The sequence below is a fragment of the Gymnoscopelus microlampas genome (assembly GCF_963454915.1).
Source record: "Gymnoscopelus microlampas genome assembly, chromosome: 1".
NCBI lineage: Eukaryota > Metazoa > Chordata > Actinopteri > Myctophiformes > Myctophidae > Gymnoscopelus > Gymnoscopelus microlampas.
This window is the reverse complement of record NC_139962.1, coordinates 43431714-43456894: the sequence shown is the minus strand read 5'-3', so window position 1 is coordinate 43456894 and position 25181 is coordinate 43431714. Positions and strand designations below refer to the sequence as shown.

Sequence of the window (25181 nt, the reverse complement as noted above, 5' to 3'; positions counted from 1 at the left end):
TTTCCGCTCCGACCGGATCAGAAACCCTAAAATGGTATTGATCCCAGGCTACATACACATACAATCAAACACGCAAGAAACACCAGTTTCGGTGTAACACCGGAGGTGACGTTGAGTCCGAGTGTAGGAAGGGAAGGGGCGGATCCGTCTTGCGTCGTGTACACACACACACACACACACACACACACACACACACAGAAAACAACTCTGATGGCTGAAATGCGCCCCGGGCGCGTGAATGAATGCTGCAACTGGGCTTTCATCACACGGTAAAGACACTTGCAACATGGCTTCCTCTGCATCGGTCAAAGAAGACAGCGGCAACGCTCCGACGAACATCCCGGTGGTGGAAGGAGCTCTGTGTCAGCAGCATCGGGAGATCATCAGGCCGTCCATCGGCGAGCTGAGCAAGGAGGTGCGGACCAACATCCTCTGCACCGTGGAGGGATGTGGCAAGATCCTCCCCAACCCACCTGCACTCAACATGCATCTGGTCAAGTCTCACAGAGTCAAGGTAATCATGTTAATATGATGATGACTGAAGCTTATACGAACAAGCGGGTTCGGCAAGCGACACCGTCGTACGACGGGCTTTAACTAACACCTACTACGCATATGCTTGTTGTTATTTTTAACCGAGAGATTAGTTGGGAGAATAATCCTCCCTCGTTGATACGAGGTCACTGCTGTGACCTCATACCCCAAGATGAACTGTTAAAGTGAAACCTCCATTGGGGTTTCACAATGTTACTATTAGTGGCCCTATCCCACAGCTATAGCCTTTGTTATGGGTTGCTGTTGTTTGGAATAAGAACTAAATAAATCTTGTCTTCACACTCTGTCAGTAAAGTATCACTGGTAATTTATACCCTGTCAGTATACAAGAAGGCTGTTGGGAGTTGTATTGAAGGCTCCTTCTAGTCTTGCAGTTGTCCCTTGTCCTCCTGACCCACTGGTTTTCAGGATTCCTGTGGGAGGCATAGTGATTCCAGTTTCCCCTCAGTGAATGGCACTCTTTCCCTTGGAAAGGCTGCCTTTTGTCCTGCAACAGACTACGCTCTTTGTTGAAAAAGGTGAATGTTAGAATTTGAATTAGGTCTTAAAGGCACCTTCTGTGGCTCATGCCCAGCAAGAAGAATGCTTAGGCATCCTTGTATGTAACAAGCTCACACAGGACAGGAGGGCACCTAGGGGTAAGTATGGTAGAAAGCAGCAGTGCTTGAAGGCAGCACAATGATAAAAGTGAAGGTGTTTTTTTTCCCCCATGGCTGCATGAAGCATCTGACAGCAGTGATAATGAAGCCGTCATCAGTATAAAAGGAAACTACAGCCTTGATGGCAGTACTCACTGTCATTTCTCTCTAATATTACTATTCATAGCATCTGAGATTGACAGAATGAGGTATGATTAAGGCTCATATGGCTTTACATGAGGCCCGCTGTGTTATCTGTGCATCATTGCACACCAGTTTTCAATTTGCTGTGCTCAACAACTACGTTTTCATGTTTGACTGTACAAGTGTTGGTACTATGCCACCACACATTACCTTGACAACGCTAATGTTTATGTTACACAGTCAGTGCTGGTATCCATTCCTGCCCAATTCACACTGTAGCTGCAAGTAGAGAAATGGTGAGATCATGACTTTGTCACTATGAATAAGATGTACATTAATCTAAAATTGGGATGTTATATAGTACCACAACAGCTCAGAAGGACTATGGTACCATTATTAGACTATAAGGAATGACAATTAAGCTTGATAAGAGATCATAGTTGGACTATATAGCCTTAGTGACTATAGTTTGTGGTGACGTATGGTTTCTCTTTGGTACACAGGCTTTAGAATAGCCTGTTTTGTCAGCTGATGTTGCTGAATCAAGAAGTTTTATTTGTCACTACTCATACAGATACAAGTAGCAACATGCAAGTGTGGTAAGGTCCGCCACGATACTGTGCTAACAGCAACATAACAATACAAATATAATAAATATATAATGGGCAGTATTTCAGAACATTGTCTGTTTCCTTGGCATCATGCAGTGGGTGAATGCAAAGCTGTCCACTTAAGCTCTCTCTCCAGTGGTACAGCAGATGGAGGTGACCTTGACCACTATGATGCTAATAATGACTGTCATGTAGCTCAATACTTTGGTCTGCATCATGTACCATTTAAAGTGCACCCAGCTCTGCATTTCTTACATAACAATGCTGTTCATTGATTCAATGCTGTGGAGTCTGCAGACAGCCTCTTCAGCAGCGCTATCCAGGGATTGCTTGAAGAGCTGTGACAAGACACGATGGAAAACTGAATATACTGTTGAGCCAGTTAACGTTTATTATAGGTGCGTTCGGAAATACTGCACTGAGCGCACTGGCCAATACAAACTAACAGGCGAGTGTATCTATCTATCTATCTATATATATACAATTTGAATCCTGCGCAATGTCGGTTGTCAGTATGTACGAACGTTGTATGTGGCCAGTGTGACGTAATCTGACATCACGCCAGTGTGACGTAATCTGACATCACGATGAGACGGTCGTCCCGAATATGGACACAACGCCAGTGTGTGACGTAATCTCACGACAGCATGACATCACAAATCACAAAGTGGGTTTGGGTCCTTGCAGAGGTGATGCACGTCACCTCTTTAGGTGCCTGTAAGGTGGCACTGCAAAGTGAACGACGCGTCACGCTAGACGTTCGGGCCGCGTAGCGGCCCGAACTTCTAGTATATATACAATTTGAATCCTGCGCCATGTCGGTTGTCCGTATGCGACGCAAGTGTGACGGTGTGACGTAATCTGACATCACGATGACAACGCCAGTGTGACGTAATCTCACGACAGCATGACATCACATGACATCACATCCTACCTATAAATTCTAGGATGCCGTCAGATCGCACCAGTTCGACGGCTTCCATAGCGATAAATAGTAATAATCTATACAGTGTGACGTAATCTGACATCACGATGACAACGCCAGTGTGACGTAATCTCACGACAGCATGACATCACATGACATCACATCCTACCTATAAATTCATAGTAATAATCTATACAAGGAACTCTCTCCACCACAAGAACTCTCTCCACCACAATGACGACAACTTCACCAAAGCCACAACGGCTGGAGATACAACGCCAGACATCGCGCCGGAAACGCTCATTGGAGACCACAGTTCGACGGCTTCCATCCTCAACACAACCCACGCCGACGACCCTTTACACAAATAAACTGCTAACTTCATCTCCTGCGATTTCAACTATCTTTTCACATTGTACACCACTGCACACTCCCCACAGGTCTGCCATACCAGGTCTGAGTAATCACAAAGTGGGTTTTGGTCATTGGAGAGGTGATGCACGTCACCTCTTTCTGAAGTGGGTACTTTCAAAGCCTGCCGTGGATTTAGGAGAGCACAAAACTCTCTCTCACACTGTGAGGTGCCTGTAAGGTGGCACTGCAAAGTGAATGACGCGTCACGCTAGACGTTCGGGCCGCATAGCGGCCCGAACTTATAGTATTATACAAGCATAATATACTTGTATATTACTAGAAGTTCGGGCCGCTACGCGGCCCGAACGTCTAGCGCGACGCGTCGTCCACTTGGCAGTGCCCCATGACAGGCACCTCACAGTGTGAGAGAGAGTTTTGTGCTCCCTTAAATCCACGGCAGGCTTTGAAAATACCCACTTCACAAAGAGGTGACGTGCATCACCTCTGCAATGACCCAAACCCACTTTGTGATTACTCACACCTGGCATGGCAGACCTGTGAGCAGTGTGCAGTGGTGTACAATGTTAAAAGAGAGACCAAATGGCAGGAGATGAAGTGAGCAGTTTATTGGTGTAAAAGGTGTATACGAATGAAATGGTGTGAAAGACAGTGGCGACGTCGTCAGGCCCACAGGTTGTCATGGCAGAGCCTGCAGAATGGGAGAAAAGGCGAAGGCAGGAGTCAAGCACACAATGTGAGACGTCCACCATGGATCATGTGAGAGTGAAGACAGTGATGTTTGTGTGAAGTTGTAGGCATTGTTAGTAATGTAGAGCAATCAGAAACGACACATGGAAGAATGCGACAGCCTTACCTCAGTGGGGAAGAAGCACTTTTGTGAAAACCACGTTTTCAGTGACGTTTTCAGTGTGGTTTTCCTGCTGGTGTATGGCATACTTCAGGGCTGCTGGGTCACCGGTTCTTGAACTGGCAACATAGAGCTGTCCGTGAGTGAAGACAGGGGATCGAAGCCAGACCCCAACTGTTGTAAGTGTTTGCCCTTGTGATTTGTTGATGGTGGTGGCGAAAGCAGTGCGGACTGGAAACTGTCGCCTGGCCCAGTCAAAAGTGAAAAGTCCAGCATCAGGAATGAACTTTATTCGAGGGATGAGGACCTCCTTTTGCGTGGCTGCTATTTTGCACAGCAGCAGCTTGTTGTTGAGGGTCCTCTGGAATAAGAGTTTTGTCCCATTGCAGAGTCCGTCTTTGGGGCTGATGTTGCGGAGTAGCATCAAAGGCATGCCAGGCTTGAGGGTGATGATGTGCCTGGGAAATCCATGGGGGCAGAGGGTGTTTAGATATTCCACGTTGAAGCGCATTGCGTCTTGGTCGTGTTCCAGGGTGTCAGCACTGCTGAGCTTGGTGGAGGTACCTGGCATCCAGGTCTCCATGATGTCATTGATGGTGTCGACTTCCCTGTTGGTAGGGGCAAGCAGTGATCTGCCATCCATCCACCCAGTGTTAGTGAAGTTGTTGGGCAAGTCAGGGAAGATGGTGTTGCAGAACTCCTTCATGGAGTTCTCCTCTGCTGTGTTGTCAAGGGCGGTGTTGGCTTGAATGTGGAAACACATGTCCTCGGGGATGGAGACGAAGTTGTTGTCATCATTGGCTGTGCCATCGCCAATGCTGAGAGTCCACTTGTCGAACTCCTCCAGGCGTGGGTCACCACTGGCATTTACTTATAGTTTGCAGATATACATTACGTGGCGTAAGTGGCGTGTGAGAAGACAGAGTGGAATGAGTACCTTTGTCGGGTGAAGTTGTCGTCATTGTGGTGGAGAGAGTTCCTTCGTGGGGTGAAGTGGTGGTCATTTTGGCGGCGTGGGTTGTGTTGAGGATGGAAGCCGTCGAACTGGTGCGATCTGACGGCATCCTAGAATTTATAGGTAGGACGTCGGTAGGATGTGATGTCATGCTGACGTCACACTGGCGTTGTGTCCATATTCGGGACGACCGTCTCATCGTGTCGTGAGATTACGTCACACTGGCGTTGTGTCCATATTCGGGACGACCGTCTCATCGTCATCGTCGTCTTGGTAACAGGTTGGTTTGTTGTGATGATGTAGTGTAAAGTTTTGGCGCATAGGATGTGATGTCATGCTGACGTCGGTAGGATGTGATGTCATGCTGACGTCACACTGGCGTTGTGTCCATATTCGGGACGACCGTCTCATCGTGTCGTGAGATTACGTCACACTGGCGTTGTGTCCATATTCGGGACGACCGTCTCATCGTCGTCTTGGTAACAGGTTGGTTTGTTGTGATGATGTAGTGTAAAGTTTCAGACAGACAGTAAGAGTGATGTAGTGTTGCATCACTCTTATACATACATACATACAACGGACAACCGACATGGCGCAGGATTCAAATTGTAAGGTATGCATTTTTTGATGCAAGCTACCCATCTAGTATCTGATCAGAAACTCTATGAGCTGTCGTCATTCCTAATGTCTTAAGGGGGGCCGGCAGGGGGGCGGAACTCTGATGTCACACTCATGTCACCATGACTCAGCCATAACCATAAAAGGAGTTCCTTATGCAATTACGCCCAAATGTGGAGTGTGTTGTCTAACCTCATTGTGTTGTCATGGCATCAGGCACAAACAAATCACTCAGCTCCACATATATGGGTTGTGGGCATAAAAGGAACAAGGACTGATAGATGCAGAAATGTCCATATACAGTACAGTATGGGCATATCAGCATGCCATGTATGGGCATATACGCTGATGACATCAGGGATCTCCATATATGAGCGCAAAATGAACGAGCACTGACAGATACAGAGATCTGAATATATGGGCATATCAGTCGGATTGACGTTACGGTCCGGTGAAGGCCCCGGACCCAATAAATGTTCAGAGACTCAGGACCAATGAAAAAAACATTTACATAATGGGCATTTCTCATAGCAAACTGTGCTTCCTTGTAAAACATGGAAAAATAAGTAATCAATCCATGGGGGCCTCTGACTTGTTTGTTTGATTTCAAATGTGCATTTTATTGTATCCAGTACAATAAACATACATTTTGGAATTTAACAGATTTAGACTTATCCAGAGCAACTTACAAGAGTGCATCATTGGGTCCCCAGCAAAGTAGGTGGCTGCGAATACAGATGCAAGGCACTTATGAGCTATCTATACTTTTATAATTATGTTGACCACATTACATTTTTGTCCTCAGGCATATTGAGAGACTTGCGTACTAAGTTTTCTCATTGTTTTTCCCGAGGTTGGATCATCTTCATGATAATGATAATATAAAAAGATCTTAATTTGAATATTTCTATTATTATTATTATTATTATTATTATTATTATTATTATTATTAATGTTTTCAATAGGCAGAGTGGTCAAGCTACCATAAACGTACTATAAATGTCTCTTAACCCCCTGAAAAACGATATTGTTTCTATTTAGGGTCCGATTTTCTTTTATTTGGCCAATTTTAAACATATTGGTGGCATTTTAGATTTGGGGCCTATAGAGAATGATCTTCAAACTTTAAATAGAGCTGCATTAAATGTGTTAAAACACACACTGAAAATCTCACACTAACCAGAACTTAAAACAACATTTTTCATTGCCACAAGTTTGCGTTTTTGGCAGCTCCACATTCTTGAAAACCTTTCCCTCATCTTTCTCTCATTCTCTCTCACTGTCAGGATGGTCTTGTCAATCCCACCATCAGGAAGGACATGAAGGGCTCAAAGAAACTGTACTGTTGTCCAATCGAAGGCTGTCCAAGAGGTCCAAACCGACCCTTCTCCCAGTTCTCTCTGGTCAAACAAGTAAGCCTGACATAATAAGAAAACCTTTCAGGACCTGAGGAATAGAAATTGGTCATTTGCAGCATCATATACTGTGCATGCATTTTCTTATTAAAATGACCACAGGCTAGTGTAAAACCGCAAATCATGTCATCAACTCCAGCAATCATAAAGACAAATACCATTACCAAAGTTGTGGAGTTATGACCAAGTACAGACCATATTTTTGTTCTTCTATCTGCTGTATTCTACTGTAGCACTTCATGAAGATGCATGCTGAGAAGAAACATAAGTGCTCCAAGTGCAACAATGGCTACAGTACAGAGTGGGACCTGAGACGCCACACTGAGGATTGTGGGAAGACCTATTGCTGCACATGTGGCTGCCCTTATGCCAGCAGGGCAGCTTTACTGTCACATGTCTACAGAACTGGCCACGAGGTCCCTACAGAACACAGGTGAATGCAAAGCCCATATAGGCTTGACTTGTAACACTGCACTTCAAGTTTGGTGCTAACAATTTGACTGTCTTATCTTTTGTGTCTGCGTTGCAGAATCCCCCCGGTTAAAAAGCGCAAGATGGAGAAGCTGATGAGCGGCTCTATGAAGGTAAAGCCCAAAGAGGCAACCTGTCAGATCATGAGTGGGGACAGAGAGTGGTCAGAGGCATGTCCTCATTATGAGCCGACAAGCAACGCCTCGGAATCAAGCAGTCAGGCCACCCGCCCCCCTAAAAGCCTCCAGAAGCTGCTGCTCCCCAAGCCCAAGATAGCCCTGGTCAATGTACCATTGATGCAGTTGGCCCACCTGCCTGTCCTCCTTCCGTCCACAGAGAGTGGTGCTTTGAGGTCTGTGGTGCTAGCTGTGGATAGCCAAGGCTCCCTCAGCGCCCTCCACCTCTTGCCGCAGGCCATGAGTGCTGTGGTACCCCAAATGGATGCTAAGACCCTGGGCTTCAAGAACAGTCTACCTGCCTCCTCTCGCTCAAGCCTGGGCCCCACCAGCACGGGAGTACAGGTGAGTCTGGAGTCTGCGGACACCCAAGACGCAGCCAGCTGCCTGGGAGACCAGCGGGGGAGGAGCACTTCCACAAATATTCAGACAGACATATCTTGCCTATCTCGCATGCATGGAGGGGTAGGGATGGGTGTGTGTACTGCAGCCGAATCCTCTGTGTCCTCCTGCGCCCAGACAGACATCAGTGTGAGTGCTCAAGTCCTGCTGCCAGTCAGTGTGGAGACCCAGACGTTCTCCCCCAGAGCCAAAGCCACCTCCACTATCGGAGCTCAAACAGACATCCCCTGCCTTAGCCAGATACCCTGCACCTCCTCCACATCAACCCCCTACATAACCAGGCAAACCCAGACCATCCGGCCTATGACGGGCCCAGAATCCGACCAGGCCATCATGTGCTCTGACCTGTTTGACAGCAGCTCGCTCAACGTTTCCACCCAGACAGCTCTGGCCATGGATGTCTCCCTCACAGCAGCAGGTAACACTCTCTATGAGGATGAGAAGTCAGCGGGGGGCATGTGCTTTGGGGTGCAGACAGATGAGCTTAACCCCAACAGCGTCGCAGACAACCAGACCCAAACCATGACCTTGCTAACTGACCTGGAAAACATTCTGTCAGGTCACCAGGTACTCAGTGATGCCACCGTAGGCTGTGGGCCGAGCCTGGGCTCTGTTCAGGAGCAGCATACCGGCATTGACTTTGACTTCGAGGAGTTTCTTAATGCAGTACACATCCAGACACAGACAGAGGAGAGTGAGCTGGGAGCACTTGGTGGTGACACACCACTAGAGTCTCTGGACATCCAGACCCAGACAGACTGCCTCCTGCTGGACCAGCTGGACCGGAGCGATGGCCAGAGTCGGACCCAGGCCAGTGACCTGGAGCTGTTTGATACTCAAACTCAGACTGACCTCAATTTCTTGCTGAGTGCCGGAAGCCACATGCCGCTGGGCAGCATTTTGCACCAGTCTAGCTTTTCTATGAGCACAGAGTCTTCAGACACAGAAACACAGACTGATATCCCTTCCCTGCCCCCAAGTCTCTCCGCACAGCCCGCCATCCCCCAAAGTGAGCACACGAGACTGCTTAGCAGCACTGAGACCCAGACTGTGAGCAGCCAGGCAGAGGGCCTCGGACACCTCTTCCTTACCAGCAACGAAACCCAGACGGTCATGGACGACTTCCTGTCAGCAGACATGGCCTGGAACATGGAGTCCCACTTCAGCTCTGTGGAGACCCAGACGTGTGAGGAGCTGTGTGCTGCTCTCTTTCAGCAACCAGAGAAACCCAACAGCTGAAGGCCTCCCGAGTGGAGCTGCTTCACCCCCTGCAGCACATGTTTCTGGTGTCTGCCTCTCCCTCTTAGGAGACCTATACTGTCGCCCGACTGCGGGACTACAGTTGAAGTCCATCATAGCAGGAAGGATTCAGCCAAGTTTCTGAACATTCCATTGGGGGGCATCATGTCCAGAAACATTTGTAGACATGTACGCCGATCGCTCAGCTGCACTTTATTAGTTCATTGGGCATGACTTATTGAATCCTCTGCCAGTTTACATATTTATTTGCACATGAAATAATATTGTATGTGTCTTATCTGAAACGCCAGTTTACTCCTACATCTCAGTGTGTGAACACTAGCATACTTGTCATTGTTTGGTCTTGTTCATAGCAGTTGGAAAATGATATTAGCATCTCGTTACTGTCAAGATTCCACTCAAGAGGAAGATATTGGAGAATATCTCCAACAGAATTTTTTGAAAGCTGTTGAATTGTCCTCTTTTCTAAGACAATTTGCATTCACCTCATGGAATCAATGTGAAGCTTGTCTGCTACTCCACAGAAACCGGCATTTTAATTTAGCTAAATTTAGCTAACTTAACTAACAAATCACTACTACTGCAGTTTGGAAATAGTCATGAAGTCTTCAACTGCAGGGCCAGCGTTGAAGCATGCATTTACAGTAATAGCAGTTCTCTGCTTGTGTCTCTGATGCCTGCCCCTGCTGTTTTTATGTCATTGGCAAGATTGTCAACTTCCTCATGATGAGCACCCTCTCATTTTAGCACGCTGTTGTGCCAGTAAGGTCTACTTAAATTAAATAATTACAAAGCAAAACCTTTTATACACCCTGCAAATATGTTCAAAGCATTGATTAAACCTGTTATGCTTCAAAGGTACACTACAGTATATGACCAAAAGTCAGTGGGCCCCCTGTCTAATTAGTGTTTCTAATTGGTGCACTTTGTTCCATTAAATGGATATGTTAATGCTACAACTACACTGACATTCTAGAAAATTGTATGCTTCCAGTTTGTTGGTATAACAGTTTGCAAATGGCTGTTTCCTGTTTCAGAATGACAATTACACTTTTAGGCATTTAGCAGACACTCTTCCAGAGCGACTTACAAACTGCATCGGGATAAGTGGTGAATGTATTTTACCTTTTGATTATATCCTTTGTCACTATCTAAATAACTAAAGTATTTACTCCTGACCTAAACATTTGCCACAAACTACTGTATAAAACTAAAGGGATTTGTCTTTCAAGTACACACTGTTCTGAATCTGATAACGAATACAGTGCTCAGTCTAAAAATCACTAAAATCACACAAGGCACAAAATGTGGAAGAACAAACCTCGTCTTTGAGAAACAAGCTGTCCCTCAAAGACGAGGTTTGTTCTTCCACATTTTGTGCCTTGTGTGATTTTAGTGATTTTAGACTGAGCACTGTATTCGATTCAGAACAGTGTGCAGAGAGGACCTGGACATCATTAGTTGGTTGTGATGCTCCACAGTGCTCTACATTAACTTGTGTTTTCATGTGTTCAGTTGAGGTGCTGGCTAGAGGCTCTGTCTCTCTGTTTTCATCATCATCACAACTGCCCCCTATCAAACACCTTTGGAATGAATTGGAATGTCAAATGCGAGCCAGGCCTGCTCATCCAAAGTAAGTGTCTGACTCCTCTTATTCTCTTGTGGCTGAATGGAAGCAATTTGCTGCAGCAATGTTCCAATTCTTTCAACTAGTGAAAAGCCATCCCAGAATACTGGACAGTGTTATAGTGGCAAACAAGACAACGCCATGTCAATGTCTGTGCTTGGCTTCCATTTATCCACAAGACCATAAATGAGGTCAGACACTGATGGTGGGCGATTAGACCTGGCTCACATTGGCGTTCCAGTTCATTCCAAAGGTGCTCGATAGGGTTAAGGTCAGGACCCTGTACAGACCATCGAGGTTCTTTCTCACTGATGTCAACAAGCCATTTCTGTATGGGGGGCACTGGGGATTGTCATTCTGAAACAGGAGTTGTCACAAAATTGGAAGCACACAAATGTCTAGACTGTTATTGTAGCTTTAGCTCTAAGTTATGGTTTCCATTTACTGGAGCAAAGGGAACTAATTAGAAACACTAATGGGAAACGGTGGGTTTTGGTCTTATAGGGTCATACAATGTATCTATCACTAATCCTATAGATGTTTCACAGGTAAGTAAGTAAATGGCTACGCTCAATTCTCGTTGTCACAGCAGTTATTGAAATGTGCTTGTGAACTGTGGTCTTGTGTAATCACCTTACTGTCTTTGGCCTCTATAGTTAAGCGAAGACTTTGAGACGGTTAGTAGACTAGACTGTCGCCGTCTGACTTATTTATTAGCTGGCTGCAAGTGTATACAGTATCAGCGCTCTGTTGAAGTGATACAATAACAATGCTGTACAGAAACCAAGAGCATTAGCCTCTCTTCTGCCTATGAGTGAAATGTGACTGTATGTTCACCACCTAAAATATTATAACCTATTGTTATAATATTTTATAACCTAGTTGAAGTTCTTCTATTGTAATTGCCTGGATTTGAGCTTTTACCAATGGGACGTGCTTTGTTTCCCTCTGTCTCTTGTACAAGCTACTGTCAAAGTAACCTAGTGCTTTGGTCATGCATTTGGTTTTCGTATGGGAGCTTCAGACCACTGCAATTCTTCTCTGCTGCATTTATGCTCCGTCGTACGACGGTGTTGCATGCCGAAAACGGCAGATCAACAAGCTCTTAAAGATTATAGCTGTTTCATTGTCATACAACAAAGTATAGCTGTTTTCGTCGTGCAACACCGTCATACAGCAAAGGATAAATTGAGCTTAAACAGTTTTGTCTAGTTGCAAATCTTTTGTCTGAACTAGGCTTTCCACCATGTTACAGAGTTACCTCATTTGCACAGGCACCCCAGTCACACTGTTTTCTAGGGACCATTTAGGCCTTGAGTATTTCTTCATTTTGTTATGTTGGTGCCTTAAACCAAGTATTATACTTTTTATATATATATGTTTTGTTGTAAACAATTTGCTGCTCTTAGATGGTTATCAATTTTATGATTTTGAAAACAAATTGATGTTGAATAATATTCAAAATACTTTTTGTTTATCTTTGCATGTTTAATCAGTTGTGTATGTGCATTTTTGTTGCATGAAACGTTAGAATGCCTTCAGTAATTTGTGTTTGAAAAGCATTCCTGATTCCTCTATGTCCAGTCATGTCAAGAATCTGTGAAGGCTATGCAGTATTGTGTTCTTTTTAGGCAGCATTTGTTCAATACTATTAATGTCTATTTGAGGAGGGTGGGTTCACCTGATAACAGTTTCTAGATGTTCCCTTGAAACTTGATGAATGTACAAGATACTGTGCCCAGATATTACATGGTCATGTTTTTGCACTGCATCCAAAACATTCTACACTACTGTTATATAGTATTTAACTTTTTACGTTCAACTGTCAAATCATCTCTACTCGAAAAACAACTTCTAAATTATTGCTCATGAAGTTGGAATTGCTGGGCTTGCTGGGGGACACATACACAAAAAAAAACAATGTTAAATATCTACATAGCTTAAGTGTCAGTAAAGTGCTTTAATTTGCATGCAGATACAGAACATAATTGTCATTTTGTCTCTGAGTAGCCTTTGTTTAAGTATGTTTCTGTTGCCTAAATGTGTAGTTAAAGGTTGTCTTGTTTTAGTTGCCGAAGCTATACTACAAATGAAATCTAATAAAGTGCTAAAGAAATATTTGTCTTCGTCACTAAATATTGAAGAAAGTGTTACAGTTAATCAATTTACAGAGTACAGAACGCTGAATTCCGGGTTGTACAAAGTGTCCAGATAAAGCAACAAAGCTACACAAACAGACTTTACATTTAATTATTTTATTTTGCATGTCATTGCACACAAAAGCATGCACTTTCAGGTGAATTCAACATTTATGTTAATATAGTGGCTGCTGTTAGAATTGCAATGCCACAAAGTAGTGATATGATAATACTTAAGGAAAGCATCCCAGAGGTAGAATAATGGAGCAGGAGTTGACATTCATCCTACTAATCCATACAAACACTGCAGTAATTGACCGGCCCTGAGTAATGCATGACATGCCATGTTTGAAGGATCCAAGCGTCCGCATACATTTGTCAATATCCATAGTCTACTGCACAGGTATTTTATAGCAACCAGGGTCTGGATGGCAATCAGCAAGAATAATCCAATTGTCCTTGCACCTAAGAAAGAGCTGCCAAATTGTGAACTGCATACTCTGCTTATCCTGGCAGATAAACGGTTACAATATTAAATGTGAACTAACTAGATTTGCAGTTGTTACTTTTCTTATGACCTAACAGATGCATTTGGCAGTGGTTTAGGTTACAGTCCACAGCACAGGGATTGTGACAGGAGGTAGAACCATATTGTTGTTTGTGGTGTGGAGTGTTTAAAGTGCAAGCCACATAGCTCTGCTTTTCATTGGATGGCAGTTGTAGTTGCTGGGTAACGAGAACAGCTCGAGAAACATTTGTGGGAAACTGTCGGCACAAGTGTAGAATGTACACAGATAACATCTAAAGCAGGGGTCTTCAACGTTTTCCAGGCCAAGGACCCCTTAGCTGAGAGAGAGATGAAGCAGGGACCCCCACTACATATTGTATGAATGGCTTCATAGACTTGTGTAAATTAACGTTTTTTGTATTTTGTACACATTAGCTTCTCTATTAATTCATGTTAATGTGTATAATCAGACATTATTTAATTACTTGTAGATCGTCTATTTACGGCTTATGTTCCGGTCAGAATAGGGACGCTCCTATCACACAAAGATTTGGTGGCCCCTCTTTAGTAACTCTGAGGAGCCCCTAGGAGTCACGGACGTGTTCATTTAACTCTGAGTGTACACATGTGCATTTGTGTACTCAAGAGTTACAAATGAATAAATTAACAGAGGCATTTACTGTGTATATGATGTGTATTTTGTATGTGTGTGTACTGTATTTGTGATTGTGTTTGTCCAAGCAGGAGGGCTTCATCATCACTACACAAGGCTTGTATGAAATGTGGTGCTCAACATTTCTTTTCATACAGCTTTTTCCAACCAACATTTGGAAGATGTTGCCAGTTTGCTAGATTTCCAACACACGAAACAAAAATAACAAAAAATCTCTTTTCATTCCTGTCCACCATTGTCATATTATAAACACTTTTTGCATTCCATTTCTCATGCCATCTACAAAATAGTGACCTGGACAGATATCCTTTTTAATGTATGAGTTGAATGCTGAGTAATGCTACATGAAAAAATAAATAAATACATCTTATAGCCACAAACAAATGAAAATTCAATTTCACAATTAGTACAAACATAACAAGTGTTTTCCCCCTTAATTTTCTGAGCCTTGGCCTGAGCTTATTTTCTTATATTTATAAATTTAGTCTTACAAAAAAATATCTTTTTAATTGTGCACTCATACAGAGTAAGAGGATTCACAGTGAGACTAACTGTTCACAATAGTCTGTGAGCAGACGCCCTCATAGGCACCTTGGTCCCTAACAGTATAGGCAGCTGTGGTGTGGCTGCTATTTGTTTGGCTCGCCTGCTGTTGCTCCGTGGGGCCTGCTTGAGATGCCTGCCTGTAGAATAACTGGTGCGGGGGGCAGTGTCAGCTATGGAGGTGAGGGACACCTCATACCTCTCAGGGACACAGACACTGAAAGTGGATAGCAGGTGGTGATTCTGCTGACATGGGCAGTACTTTGAGTTGAAGGCTGCACTGTAGGTGTCATCTACTCTTGTTACCTCCCCTCTTTCGTCACCTGTTGCCTCCCTGGAAGAAATGATGTGGTCCGCATTTGATTCTAATGTCTCTCCGCTGGTCCCGCAATGTTCCGATCCAGGCTCACCGTAGCAGATCTGACCAGCCATCTTCTGGGGTCTGAGCTGGGGTGGATGGACTGGTGGTAAGACAGTAAAGCTGTTTATGGAAAGCAGTATGTTACTCGGCCTGCTCCTCAGAAGACGGTATTTGGAAGGAAGGTGGTGTGGCTGGAGAGATTCCCTGGGCTTCCTTTCCGCTACCCTACTTTCACCGAGTAAGAGGTGATGAGTGGCTTTCTGCAGGTCATTGAGGACAAGGCACTCTGGGGCCTGCTTGGCCGGGGCTGATTCAGTGGTGTGACTGTAGGAGGTGCTCAGGGGCCTTGATGGAGTGGTGTTGTGGAGGCCGGTGTCATGTGGTTGAGTATGTGGCTCGCAGTGGTAATCCGGAGCGACGGCCGAGGTATCTAAGTCAGGGAGTCTCATGTCAACACACAAAAGGCAGTGGGGGTCTGGCTCGCCATTCCTGGGCTTCTTCCCTTTCCTCTGAGGCTGAAGCGTACACACTGCCGGAGCGGCGCTGCCCCAGCCCTGGACCTGTTTCCAAACCAGATACAATGTTGATATGAACTCAAGAGCACTGATGTATTTAAAAAATGTAATTGCTGGACATGATTAGTAGACGTCTTGTTTCTTCAATTGGCTATAATAATACATCGCAGCTTCAACTAGGCAGCACATCAAAGCTGAAAGATAGTGCTGAAGTGATTTGGGTAAATAAAGTACTGGCAGCTAAGAATTTACCTAATACTAAAAGCTGACACATGAAACATGGAGGAACTAAAAGGGCATCAACTGCTGTATGTTTTTTTTTAACAATATAATCCTGATATTTTCATTGGCTCATTTTATTACATCTAAATTGATTTTGTTCAATGACCCATGCAACTAATGTTCTATGCCTGTATTGTTGAGTATAAATAATTTGGTGTAGGCTGATACTTTAGGTTTAGAAGCCCACAGTGAAATCCACAGTTAATACTATAATCTGGTATCTAATGAGAGAGCTTTGTTTTGTTTTGATAGGGTGAGAAAAAACAAAGAAGAAGATTTGCCTGAAATGACATGCCCAAAATAGAGAGGCCGGTTGATTGACCAAGTGATTAATGAATGCACTGTATGGTTGCAGGGGGGGGAAAGCATGCGTCTAACCGTCTATAAGTATTGATCTAAAATCAGATTAATCTTCAGTGGTGGAGTAAATAAAAGACCATAATGCTTATAGGGTAAATGCGAAAGGGGGGGCTGGCAATTGCCACCCCCCGAGTCCCCAAACGATGCCCCTGCACCAAACACAAACGTGTTGTGAGCTTGCAAATCTGCTATTTTCTGCAAACAACACTGTTGTGTGATGGAGAATAAATTGCCATTAGCCAACATGAAGCCTGAAAGTAAGACATACACACTAGTCAAAGGTTTGTGTTGGATGTGACTTACAGCCTCTTCCCAGCCAGAGGGACAATGATGCGCACTACGCTCCTGGTCTTTCCAGAAGTTCTCCTCACTGATATCTATAAGTCCATCGATGTTGTCCCTGTCTGCAACCATGCCTGGCTGTTCCCAATATCCTGGCTCATCTGAGTCTTCCACAGTCATCTGGTCACATTCTTTTATGTTTGCCATCATGTGAGAAGAAGGCTTAATTCGGGGTGAAATCTATACAGAGAAATCAAAAGAAGAAAAATATCTACACAGATCACCAATAATACAGATTAAAAAAAGATATCTAGGCTAGCTTTTCGTTTCAGATCAAATGTATTTTTTTCTTTGGACAATTAGTAAACTACATGAGACTGTAGGCCATATCATGTAGCCTATACTGTACATCTATGGTGCTGTGCCGCTGAAGTAGTCCCAGTGGTGGAAAAGGTACTCAAATGTTGTACTTAAGTAAAAGTATCAATACTGCAACATAGAAATACTTTGTTACAAGTAAAAGTCCAGAATTCAAAATTTACGTGAGTAAAAGTACAAAAGTATTGGCATCAAAAGTACCAAAAGTAGAAAGTACTCATTATGCGTTTAACACGTTTTCAAATGTATAACAATCGTTTCAAAATAGCCGATCTACATGCTGTCTACATGCTGTTAAAAGGAATTATCCTTATCCTTATCTACATGCTCACAATGCATCTATCGTGACCCATTGTGAGCTTGTAGATCGGCTATTTTCAAATGGCCGAAATATAGGACTGAAGTAGTTGATATTATGTTTTGTAATAATAATCAAAGTAATTAAAGTTTTAAAATAATTGTAGTGTAGTAAAAGTATAACATTTGCCTCTGAGATGTAGTGGAGTAGAAGTAAAAGTATTGAAAATTGGAAATACTCCAGTAAAGTATAATACCTCAAAATTGTAGGCTACTTAAGTACTTGAGCAAATGTACTTTAGTTACTTTACACCACTAAGTAGTCCATAATAATAAAATATTACATATAGGCCTAATTCAAATCCAGTTCGTCCACTTTGAAGTCCACTCACCAAAACGCAGTTTGAGTTCGAAGTGTGTTTGCACACGCATTGGAGCGTGTCAGGTGGAGATGGCGCACTCCTCCAATAAATAAAATATTGCATCCGGTCTAAAGGAGATATAACGGCATTACATTATTAATAAACTGTGTTCAGGATTATCCATCTACCCCACAATATGTGTGGGGCTCGTCATGAGGAGCAAAGCTAAAACAAGAGACAAGACACGGAAATGCGTTTGAAAGAAGAGTGCTGGAACGCCGTCACCATGGCAACTCCAAGAAGCCGCACTTGATGTGACGTAGTGGAAAGTGGGAGGGGTGAGATTCACTGGTGCACCCAGCCCTGGTCCATCTCTAACGCCCTGCCAGGCGCGCTGCTCTGTTCATAGACCGAAAGTTCCACTGCCGTGCGAGGTCTCCGTCTTTAGTAAAAAATAAACAAAACGTTTTCGCTACTCACCAAAACAAAGGCTGTTTTATCTTATTGAAAGTCTATTCTCCAGGGTGGGAAGCCTCTCAGGACCCCACCTTCTGTGTATAATACACTTTTTGACCAGAAAATTAAATATGTCCACCAGATGGATTTGTTTAATGTATCTGGTTGATATACATTACCATTGACCAGATCTGTAGAGGGCGCAGTGGAGTAAATATTTGTTTTTTAAATTTCTGCCCAAAATGTGTATCATACAGAGAAGGTGGGGTCCTGGGAGGCTTCCCACCCTGGAGAATAGACAGCCTTTGTTTCGGTGAGTAGTGAAATAGTTTTGTTTATTTTTACTAAAGACTGAGACCTCGCACGGCAGTGGAATTTTCGGTCTATGAACAGAGCAGCGCGCCTGGCACAGCGTTAGAGATGGACCAGGGCTGGGTGCACCCCACTTCAATCGCCCTTTGTTATGTAAGAAACAGACCCCTTTTGCCAGCCGGTCACCCAGTGATTGTAATACAATTATCCAATGATCAATAGCATTAATGAACCACTTGAAACCCAGCATCCATATTCTGGGGACTGGGGGAACATCAGCCAAAAATAGCAGACCTACAAGTTCACAATCACAATGCATGATGTTGTAGATCGGCTATTTTTTTGGCGAAGAGGTTTGGTGTAGGCTAGATGAAAAAAGGGTACAGAGCCAACTCAGGTCCAGTTTACTAAAGGGTTAACTTTAAGTGGTTAAAATATTGCAAATAGAAAAACACATTTAAACGTAATCAAATGTTTGATTATCGTTTTTGACACCTGTACATTGCCTCCTATATGCTAGGCCCTATATGACTATTTGTATTATCGCATAATATTGTCAAATTATATATTTGCATAATAACAGAACAATGTCTGCATAATATTTAATACATGAAAGGGGAGTCCACACATTCTTATCGCTTGTCAAAGAGGAAAGCGCATGTTTTGGTTAGACTAGTGGCCACTGGCCAGCTATAGCAGCTCGGTCGGTACGTCGTGTTCCCACAGCAAGCATCCCACTGAGACACAGAGTCACAGACACAGACACATCAGCATCATATCAAGCTCTGCCCACTCCGCATATTCACACTGTGAAAGGAAAGGACACTGCAAAAAAACGGCACGTTGCTGGAAACGAGCAGAGCGCGTGGAAGGAAACCCCGGTGTTGCAACTTAAATAATTAAATGGATAGGATTTATAGCTGTCGTCGCATGGGTAGAATTTGAAAATTTTAGCGAGTGCATTTAGCAACAGCTTGGCTTATTGGTTCAGGGCTGCGCGGTGTCAACCTCTGACGCGGCCAGGGCGCCTATCCGCGCGGCGGACCGCAGACACCTGACGGCATCATCTTCTCGCCGGTCCTTTCCTTTCCTCAGCAGCATCACTTTCGCTTCTGCAGAGAGAGAACAGATTGTACCCGCTTTATGGAAACGGAGTCTGTGCACCCTGTGGTGATCAGCATGCTGCCTCCAAAGAACTGTCTCCCCAGGAACTACAGCTGCATAGCAGGACTGTTCGGGAGCTTGGCGGCGGCAAACACGCGGCTCGAGGATGGGGACGATTTCGACATGATGAACGGGACGTGCGAGCCCGCCGAGTGCCCCGTGGTGGACGAGAGGCCGAGAGGCAGGGAGATCTTCCTCAAGCCTCCACAGAGTCCCAATCTGCGTCGGAGGTGCAAGTCTCTCCCGACGCCCATAGCCAGGGCGAGCCTCCAGATCTCCCGCAGCAGGAGCCCGAGCAGTCAGAAGAAGGTCCGCTTCGCCGACTCCCTGGGTCTGGAGCTCATCTCCGTCAAGCACTTTGACGACACAGACACGCCGGAGGTGCCAGAGCGGATCCTGGCGAAGGTCCCCAATAAAGGGCCGCTCCACCTCCACCGTATTGACACGAAGTTCCCCCGGGGCCCAGATAAGTCTGTGTTCATGGAGTTGCAGTTCACGAATCCAGGCACGCTGCCCGGCTTTCAGCACAAGGTGAGAGAGGTGAAGGTGCTGTTGGAAACGGTCGAGGCGGACGAGTCCAGTCTTTCCGGCATCGTGCGCGTGTTAAATCTGGCGTTTGAGAAAAGCGTGCATTTGAGGTATTCCATCAACAACTGGATAACGTTCATGGACAGCCTGGCGTCCTACGTGCCCGACTCGAGCGACGGCGTCACCGACAAGTTCCGCTTCAAGATCGTCACGCCGACATTTCTGGAGAACGGAGGCACGTTGCAGTTCGCTATTAAGTACTGTGTCGGAGGGGAAGAATATTGGGACAATAACCATGGGAACAACTACAAAGTGCGGCGTCACAGGTTGAAGATGTCCCCGCCGCGGGAATGGGAGAACGGCTGGATCCACTTCATCTAACTAAAGATGGTGTCTTTCTTGGCTTCTAATGTTGTGCGTAATTGCCGTGCCTGCAGACGGTTATCGGGCACCTTAATGAAGATTATAGCCAGTTGTTCATGAGTTTACTGCCGTTGTCACGCAGCTGTCATTTTGTGACATTGTTCGAAATTAATTTCCCTTGGCTCTATAGTCATGTGCTTGACAGATTTGACACAGATTTGACCGATCGAGAGATAAAGCCCTGATTAGGTGCCCGGTTTGATCATTTTGTTATCAGGGTGCTGTCCACTTCAGCACCCCCTGATAGGGGGCACGTCCACGTTATGTAACGATGAAACACGTGCCTCGGAAAACGTGCCCGGCATCATGACATGCCCACTTTACGCATCACTATTCTTTTCACAGTCGCAGAGGAATTTTTGGCTAGATTACTAGTCTGGCTAAAGATCAATCGACAGGTTTTACTCAATGAGATGTTATTGATCGATATTTTGAAGACTAGCTCAAACAGTCAATAATATGAAGCAGCTTTGACGCACGTAGCTCCCCAAATGAACCAGACCGGCTTTCTGTTGCATATTCTCCAAAATAACAGGTTTGGTGGCAGGAACCTTGCCATTGTCTTAATGATAAGTGGCAGTTAATTTTGTTATAGAGAATTAATGTATTGTGCCCCACTGTCATTTCATTCCAAATGCCTTATACAAGCCATGGGGGGTTGCAGTGCATCGAATATCTTACAATGCCTTCCTTCCATAAAAAGCTTCTTAAGTATCACCTTTATTACCAGATCATCTATAACAAGCATTATACAGTATGTTTGATTTGAGCACTGGAAATGAAGAAGCAACTAGCAAGTGGCTGGACCAACCAGTGACATGTTCATTCCTTCCTCCTGGCTTGCACAAAAAAGGTACAGGATGTTCAGACCGAAGTTATACAGTGTTTTCTCTGCAGAACAATTTTCTATAACACCTCATAATACCGTTTTCACTAAATCATGAAGGCTACCGTTGCAAATGATGCACTATTGCTGCACTTGCCACCATTCCCATTCATTCTCTACTGTGAATAGTAGGCTACACAGAACATTTTGTTCTGAATGGATAGACACCTTGAAAATGATTGTTGTGACACTGTGGACTTGACATTCTGTTGTTTGCAAGAGTGCATTTACCTCAGACCAATTGTGGACCTCACAATATTCCAAATGCAGGTTTTATTATTTTATTTCCCTCACCTTCAGGTTGAAACAGACATCATTTACTGAAAAATCATTTTCTATGAATCCAAATGTAAAAAATATAAATGTGGGCCATTTTCAAAACTCAACACATAATTTAAAATATTCCTTATTGTACTGTCTTTGTAAATGTATGTTTTCAGAGAAAGGCATGTCTATCTGGTAGTGATAATGCTGATGACTGCTGGTGTTAAGGGTCACACAGTCATAATAACTTTCGGATGTACAATACAAAACGATGGCTGTAGCTACTACAGACCCAAGACTAATGTTTTGCAACAATTCTCCCTGACTCAATGGAATATTGGTAGGGTGAGATAGATATGGCAAACATGCTGTAGAATATTTTGAAATCACCTACTGACCATACATTTTGATTTGTTTTTTTGTTTTGTTTTTAAGCTGGGCTGTGCCTTCATAGTTAGGCCTATACAACAATCTGTTACAAATCTATTCCTTTACTTAAAAACTGAGCTCAGCTGGATGAAAAGCAGAGTTCATTTCTGTGTTCACGCCTCTGTTTACATCACTGTGGTCTCAGTGGGACAGTCCACTTAAAGTCATTAAGACTTGTTATGGAAAAACTTTGATTGTTCCTGACCACTTAGTTTTTTTGGAAAAGTCCTAAAGTCAGTCCATTAGAGATGGTCTCTGTGGTACTGTTGCCAATGTAGTTATTATTTCCATCATGATATTAAAACCTCTCTGTGAGGTGAGAGCTCCACATGGAATTGAAGTTTGCCACTGCTTTGCCTTGAGGAGTCAGGGTAAGATGCACTTCCAGTTATTTCAAACAAGCACTCCTGTGTTAAATACTTCTGGCCCAATTACACTGTGTATGTGAGTGAATAAGTGGGTATTTTTTCCAGTGTATATGTCTGCACTGAAGATGCACCAATACTTCTTTTCTTTTTTTCACTTCTGATACCAATTCTGAGTTCCAAATTTTAACTCAATTTTAATAATACTGATGTAGAAAATTAGGTTGATATTATTATTATACAAAAGTGCAATTGTTCTACATACCATAGAAGCACATTTAAATCATATAATGATTTATTCCATGTAACACGTGGCTCTTTATTTTAAGACATTAGTTCTGGAAGCGAGAATTCTTCCATACCAGTACGTAGTTTTAGACTGGTATGTGGCGAATATGTGATGCCAGTGTGGTAATGGTGCATCTCTAAGTGATACTAGAGAAGATGAAGGGCTTCTACTCTACTTGTAAGGAATTTTCTTACCACAATGTACACATTGTATTCCACATCAGAACTCTTAACATTTCATATTGAATGTCTTTCCAGTACAGTGCTAGGTTCTGTACATTTTGAAGCATTTTGGAAGCAGGATTTGCAGAATCTTAAGGGTTAAGGCGTGCAGTTTGATGTTGGAAGATCTTGCACAGATACCCAATTGTTACAATTGAATCTTAAAGCACACTTATTTCCAATTGATATCCTATTATCACTAATCTTTTGAACTTCAGTCACTTTAAAATTACCATAGAAATGGCTATATTTGTCACATATTTTTGAAAAACAATATTATCTATAAACTATTGTGAACAATTATAAATAATTTGACAATGAGGCTATACCAAAATGTGAATGAAATGCATCATGGGAAACCCCATGTGTACAACTAATACACAGACCAGACATTGAGAAATTAAGTGTGCTAAAAGACACTTATAATAGCAAGTCTTTGCAAAGGGGGGAAAAAAACTTGCAGATGGATGGAGATGCACAAATCAGTTTTATTGCAGGAGCATATCTATAGATAAGAAAGGGGCATGCCTCTAAAAATGAAATAAATAAATGACTGACAAGTGACTTATGATTGTAGTTGGTGGTGAGCAATGTAAGATGAACTTTTCTCTCCAATGCACTTTGAGTGAACTGTGAAGACAAAGAAAGTCCCATGGTTGTGATGTGGATATGATGATACCTTCTCCTGACTGTGAATAGCTACTAACTTTGATGTTCTCTTTTCTTGCCACATGTTTCATTTCTTACAGCTCTTTTCTCTCACTGTTTAACAGTCAACACCACATTATCACATGTTTAGCCATTGTATGTCATGGAATAATGACTACTTGGTATACTTTCTATCTTTTTCTTTGAAAACCTATGCAAACCTTTTATGTTATGATACCATACCTGTGGCCACCTGTCTTTCTTTGTGTGTATTGGAGTCTAACCTGTTCTTTTTGCACTTGATATTATACACTGTGTTTTTGCTGTATGCATGCACTGCTGAAATACACTCCCAAGTTTTATGTTGAGTTTGTAATGTAGCGTAGCCTACATTTTATGAAAACAATGTTAATAAAGGCATTTGTGATGGAAATGAAATCCTCTTCATTTAAAATGTAGTAGTGTGTATCCCAACTTATCTTATTGTTCAGATTCATTGTTTGGGAAAATCTGTAATGGTCATTTTAACTCTGATAGTAGCTATCAGTCAGTGCGGGACTCCCCTTTTTTTCTCTTTTCAAGTTCATTTCGCACCTGTCCATTTCAGTAGGTGTCCAAAAGGACTTTTTCTACGAACTCTGACAGTACAAAAAATAGACAGATGGGTCACTGTTTTACAGTTAACCGTACAGTACAACCACTTAAATCTATATAATGTACGTACGTTCTTGTCCGGGGTCGGTCTGGGCCCTATATTTGGGCTGCTCCTTTTTTCCCTCTACAACTTTGGCGAAGATACGGTAGCTGATCTACAAGCTCACAATGCATGGCAATGCAATGCGCTGTGAGCTTGTAGATCAGGAATGTCCGTATAATTACATAGCCAGAATAGGAAGCTGGGGTTCATGCGGGGAAAAGCAGTGGTTCTCCAAGTGGAGTTCCAGGTGGTACCCAGCAATATTAGTTAATATCAAAATCTGTGTAACCCCTTTCTAACCCTATTTTATACTTCAGCTATTCAAAAGTAGTAGATCTGCAACATCTGAATCATTTATCATTTATAATAATTTTGAAATATTTTAACACAAATCCTCTCTTCTGGCGGTCCCTGTCACAGAATCTTTTCAGATTGGTGTCCATAATATAATATATATGGTGGCCTATAATATAAATACATTTTGTGGGTTGACATGAATTTGTTTGAGAACCAGTGGTTTAATGAACACTGGACTGTGCTGTGTGTACCTCATGCAGTGGAGGGTTTCATTCACACAGCAGCACTGCAGTGGGCCATTGCAGACATGACGCCAGCCATGTGTTTGAACCGATATGGGTCTGATGCCACGCCTCCCTTTCACACGTGTGTGTGTGTGTGTGTGTGTGTGTGTGTGTGTGTGTGTGTGTGTGTGTGTGTGTGTGTGTGTGTGTGTGTGTGTGCGTGCGTGCGTGCGTGCGTGCGTGCGTGCGTGCGTGCGCGC

The 25181-nt window shown here is 43.5% G+C and overlaps 3 protein-coding genes across 4 annotated transcripts; 2 read left to right on the top strand and 1 right to left on the bottom strand.

Moving 5' to 3' along the window:
* The first annotated feature begins 181 nt into the window (after positions 1-181).
* On the top strand, positions 182-10619 carry atmin (ATM interactor). 2 transcript variants are annotated; one of them, XM_084047587.1, is made up of 4 exons: positions 182-514; positions 6955-7080; positions 7317-7516; positions 7613-10619. In XM_084047587.1, the coding sequence occupies exons 1-4, from the start codon at positions 239-241 to the stop codon at positions 9369-9371; spliced, it is 2361 nt and encodes a 786-aa protein (XP_083903713.1). In that variant the 5' UTR covers positions 182-238; the 3' UTR covers positions 9372-10619. The 2 variants fall into 2 exon arrangements, with proteins under 2 accessions (XP_083903713.1, XP_083903714.1); XM_084047588.1 differs by lacking the exon at positions 182-514 and having other exon boundaries at positions 7054-7080; positions 7277-7516.
* A 4149-nt stretch (positions 10620-14768) lies between these two features.
* Positions 14769-17881, bottom strand: cUnh16orf46 (chromosome Un C16orf46 homolog). The gene is made up of 3 exons (XM_084058581.1): positions 17749-17881; positions 16703-16921; positions 14769-15802 (listed from the first exon to the last, which is right to left on the bottom strand). The coding sequence occupies exons 1-3, from the start codon at positions 17839-17841 to the stop codon at positions 14894-14896; spliced, it is 1221 nt and encodes a 406-aa protein (XP_083914707.1). The 5' UTR covers positions 17842-17881; the 3' UTR covers positions 14769-14893.
* A 1202-nt stretch (positions 17882-19083) lies between these two features.
* On the top strand, positions 19084-23056 carry LOC311038830 (protein phosphatase 1 regulatory subunit 3E). Its single transcript, XM_084048436.1, has one exon. It carries the CDS (start codon positions 19630-19632, stop codon positions 20557-20559), a length of 930 nt encoding a protein of 309 aa, XP_083904562.1. The 5' UTR covers positions 19084-19629; the 3' UTR covers positions 20560-23056.
* Positions 23057-25181: the final 2125 nt, after the last annotated feature.

What these genes read in the sequence shown, in the direction of transcription:
- atmin (XM_084047587.1), top strand. Translation starts at nt 239, where the DNA reads ATGAATGCTGCAACTGGGCTTTCATCACACGGTAAAGACACTTGCAAC. An exon ending in TCAAGTCTCACAGAGTCAAG is followed by an intron (nt 515 to 6,954) that starts GTAATCATGTTA and finishes TCTCACTGTCAG; the next exon opens with GATGGTCTTGTCAATCCCAC. An exon ending in AGTTCTCTCTGGTCAAACAA is followed by an intron (nt 7,081 to 7,316) that starts GTAAGCCTGACA and finishes ATTCTACTGTAG; the next exon opens with CACTTCATGAAGATGCATGC.
- cUnh16orf46 (XM_084058581.1), bottom strand. Translation starts at nt 17,841, where the DNA reads ATGCAATATTTTATTTATTGGAGGAGTGCGCCATCTCCACCTGACACG. An exon ending in CGAACTCAAACTGCGTTTTG is followed by an intron (nt 16,922 to 17,748) that starts GTGAGTGGACTT and finishes TTCTCTGTATAG; the next exon opens with ATTTCACCCCGAATTAAGCC. An exon ending in CCTCTGGCTGGGAAGAGGCT is followed by an intron (nt 15,803 to 16,702) that starts GTAAGTCACATC and finishes GTTTGGAAACAG; the next exon opens with GTCCAGGGCTGGGGCAGCGC.
- LOC311038830 (XM_084048436.1), top strand. Translation starts at nt 19,630, where the DNA reads ATGGAAACGGAGTCTGTGCACCCTGTGGTGATCAGCATGCTGCCTCCA.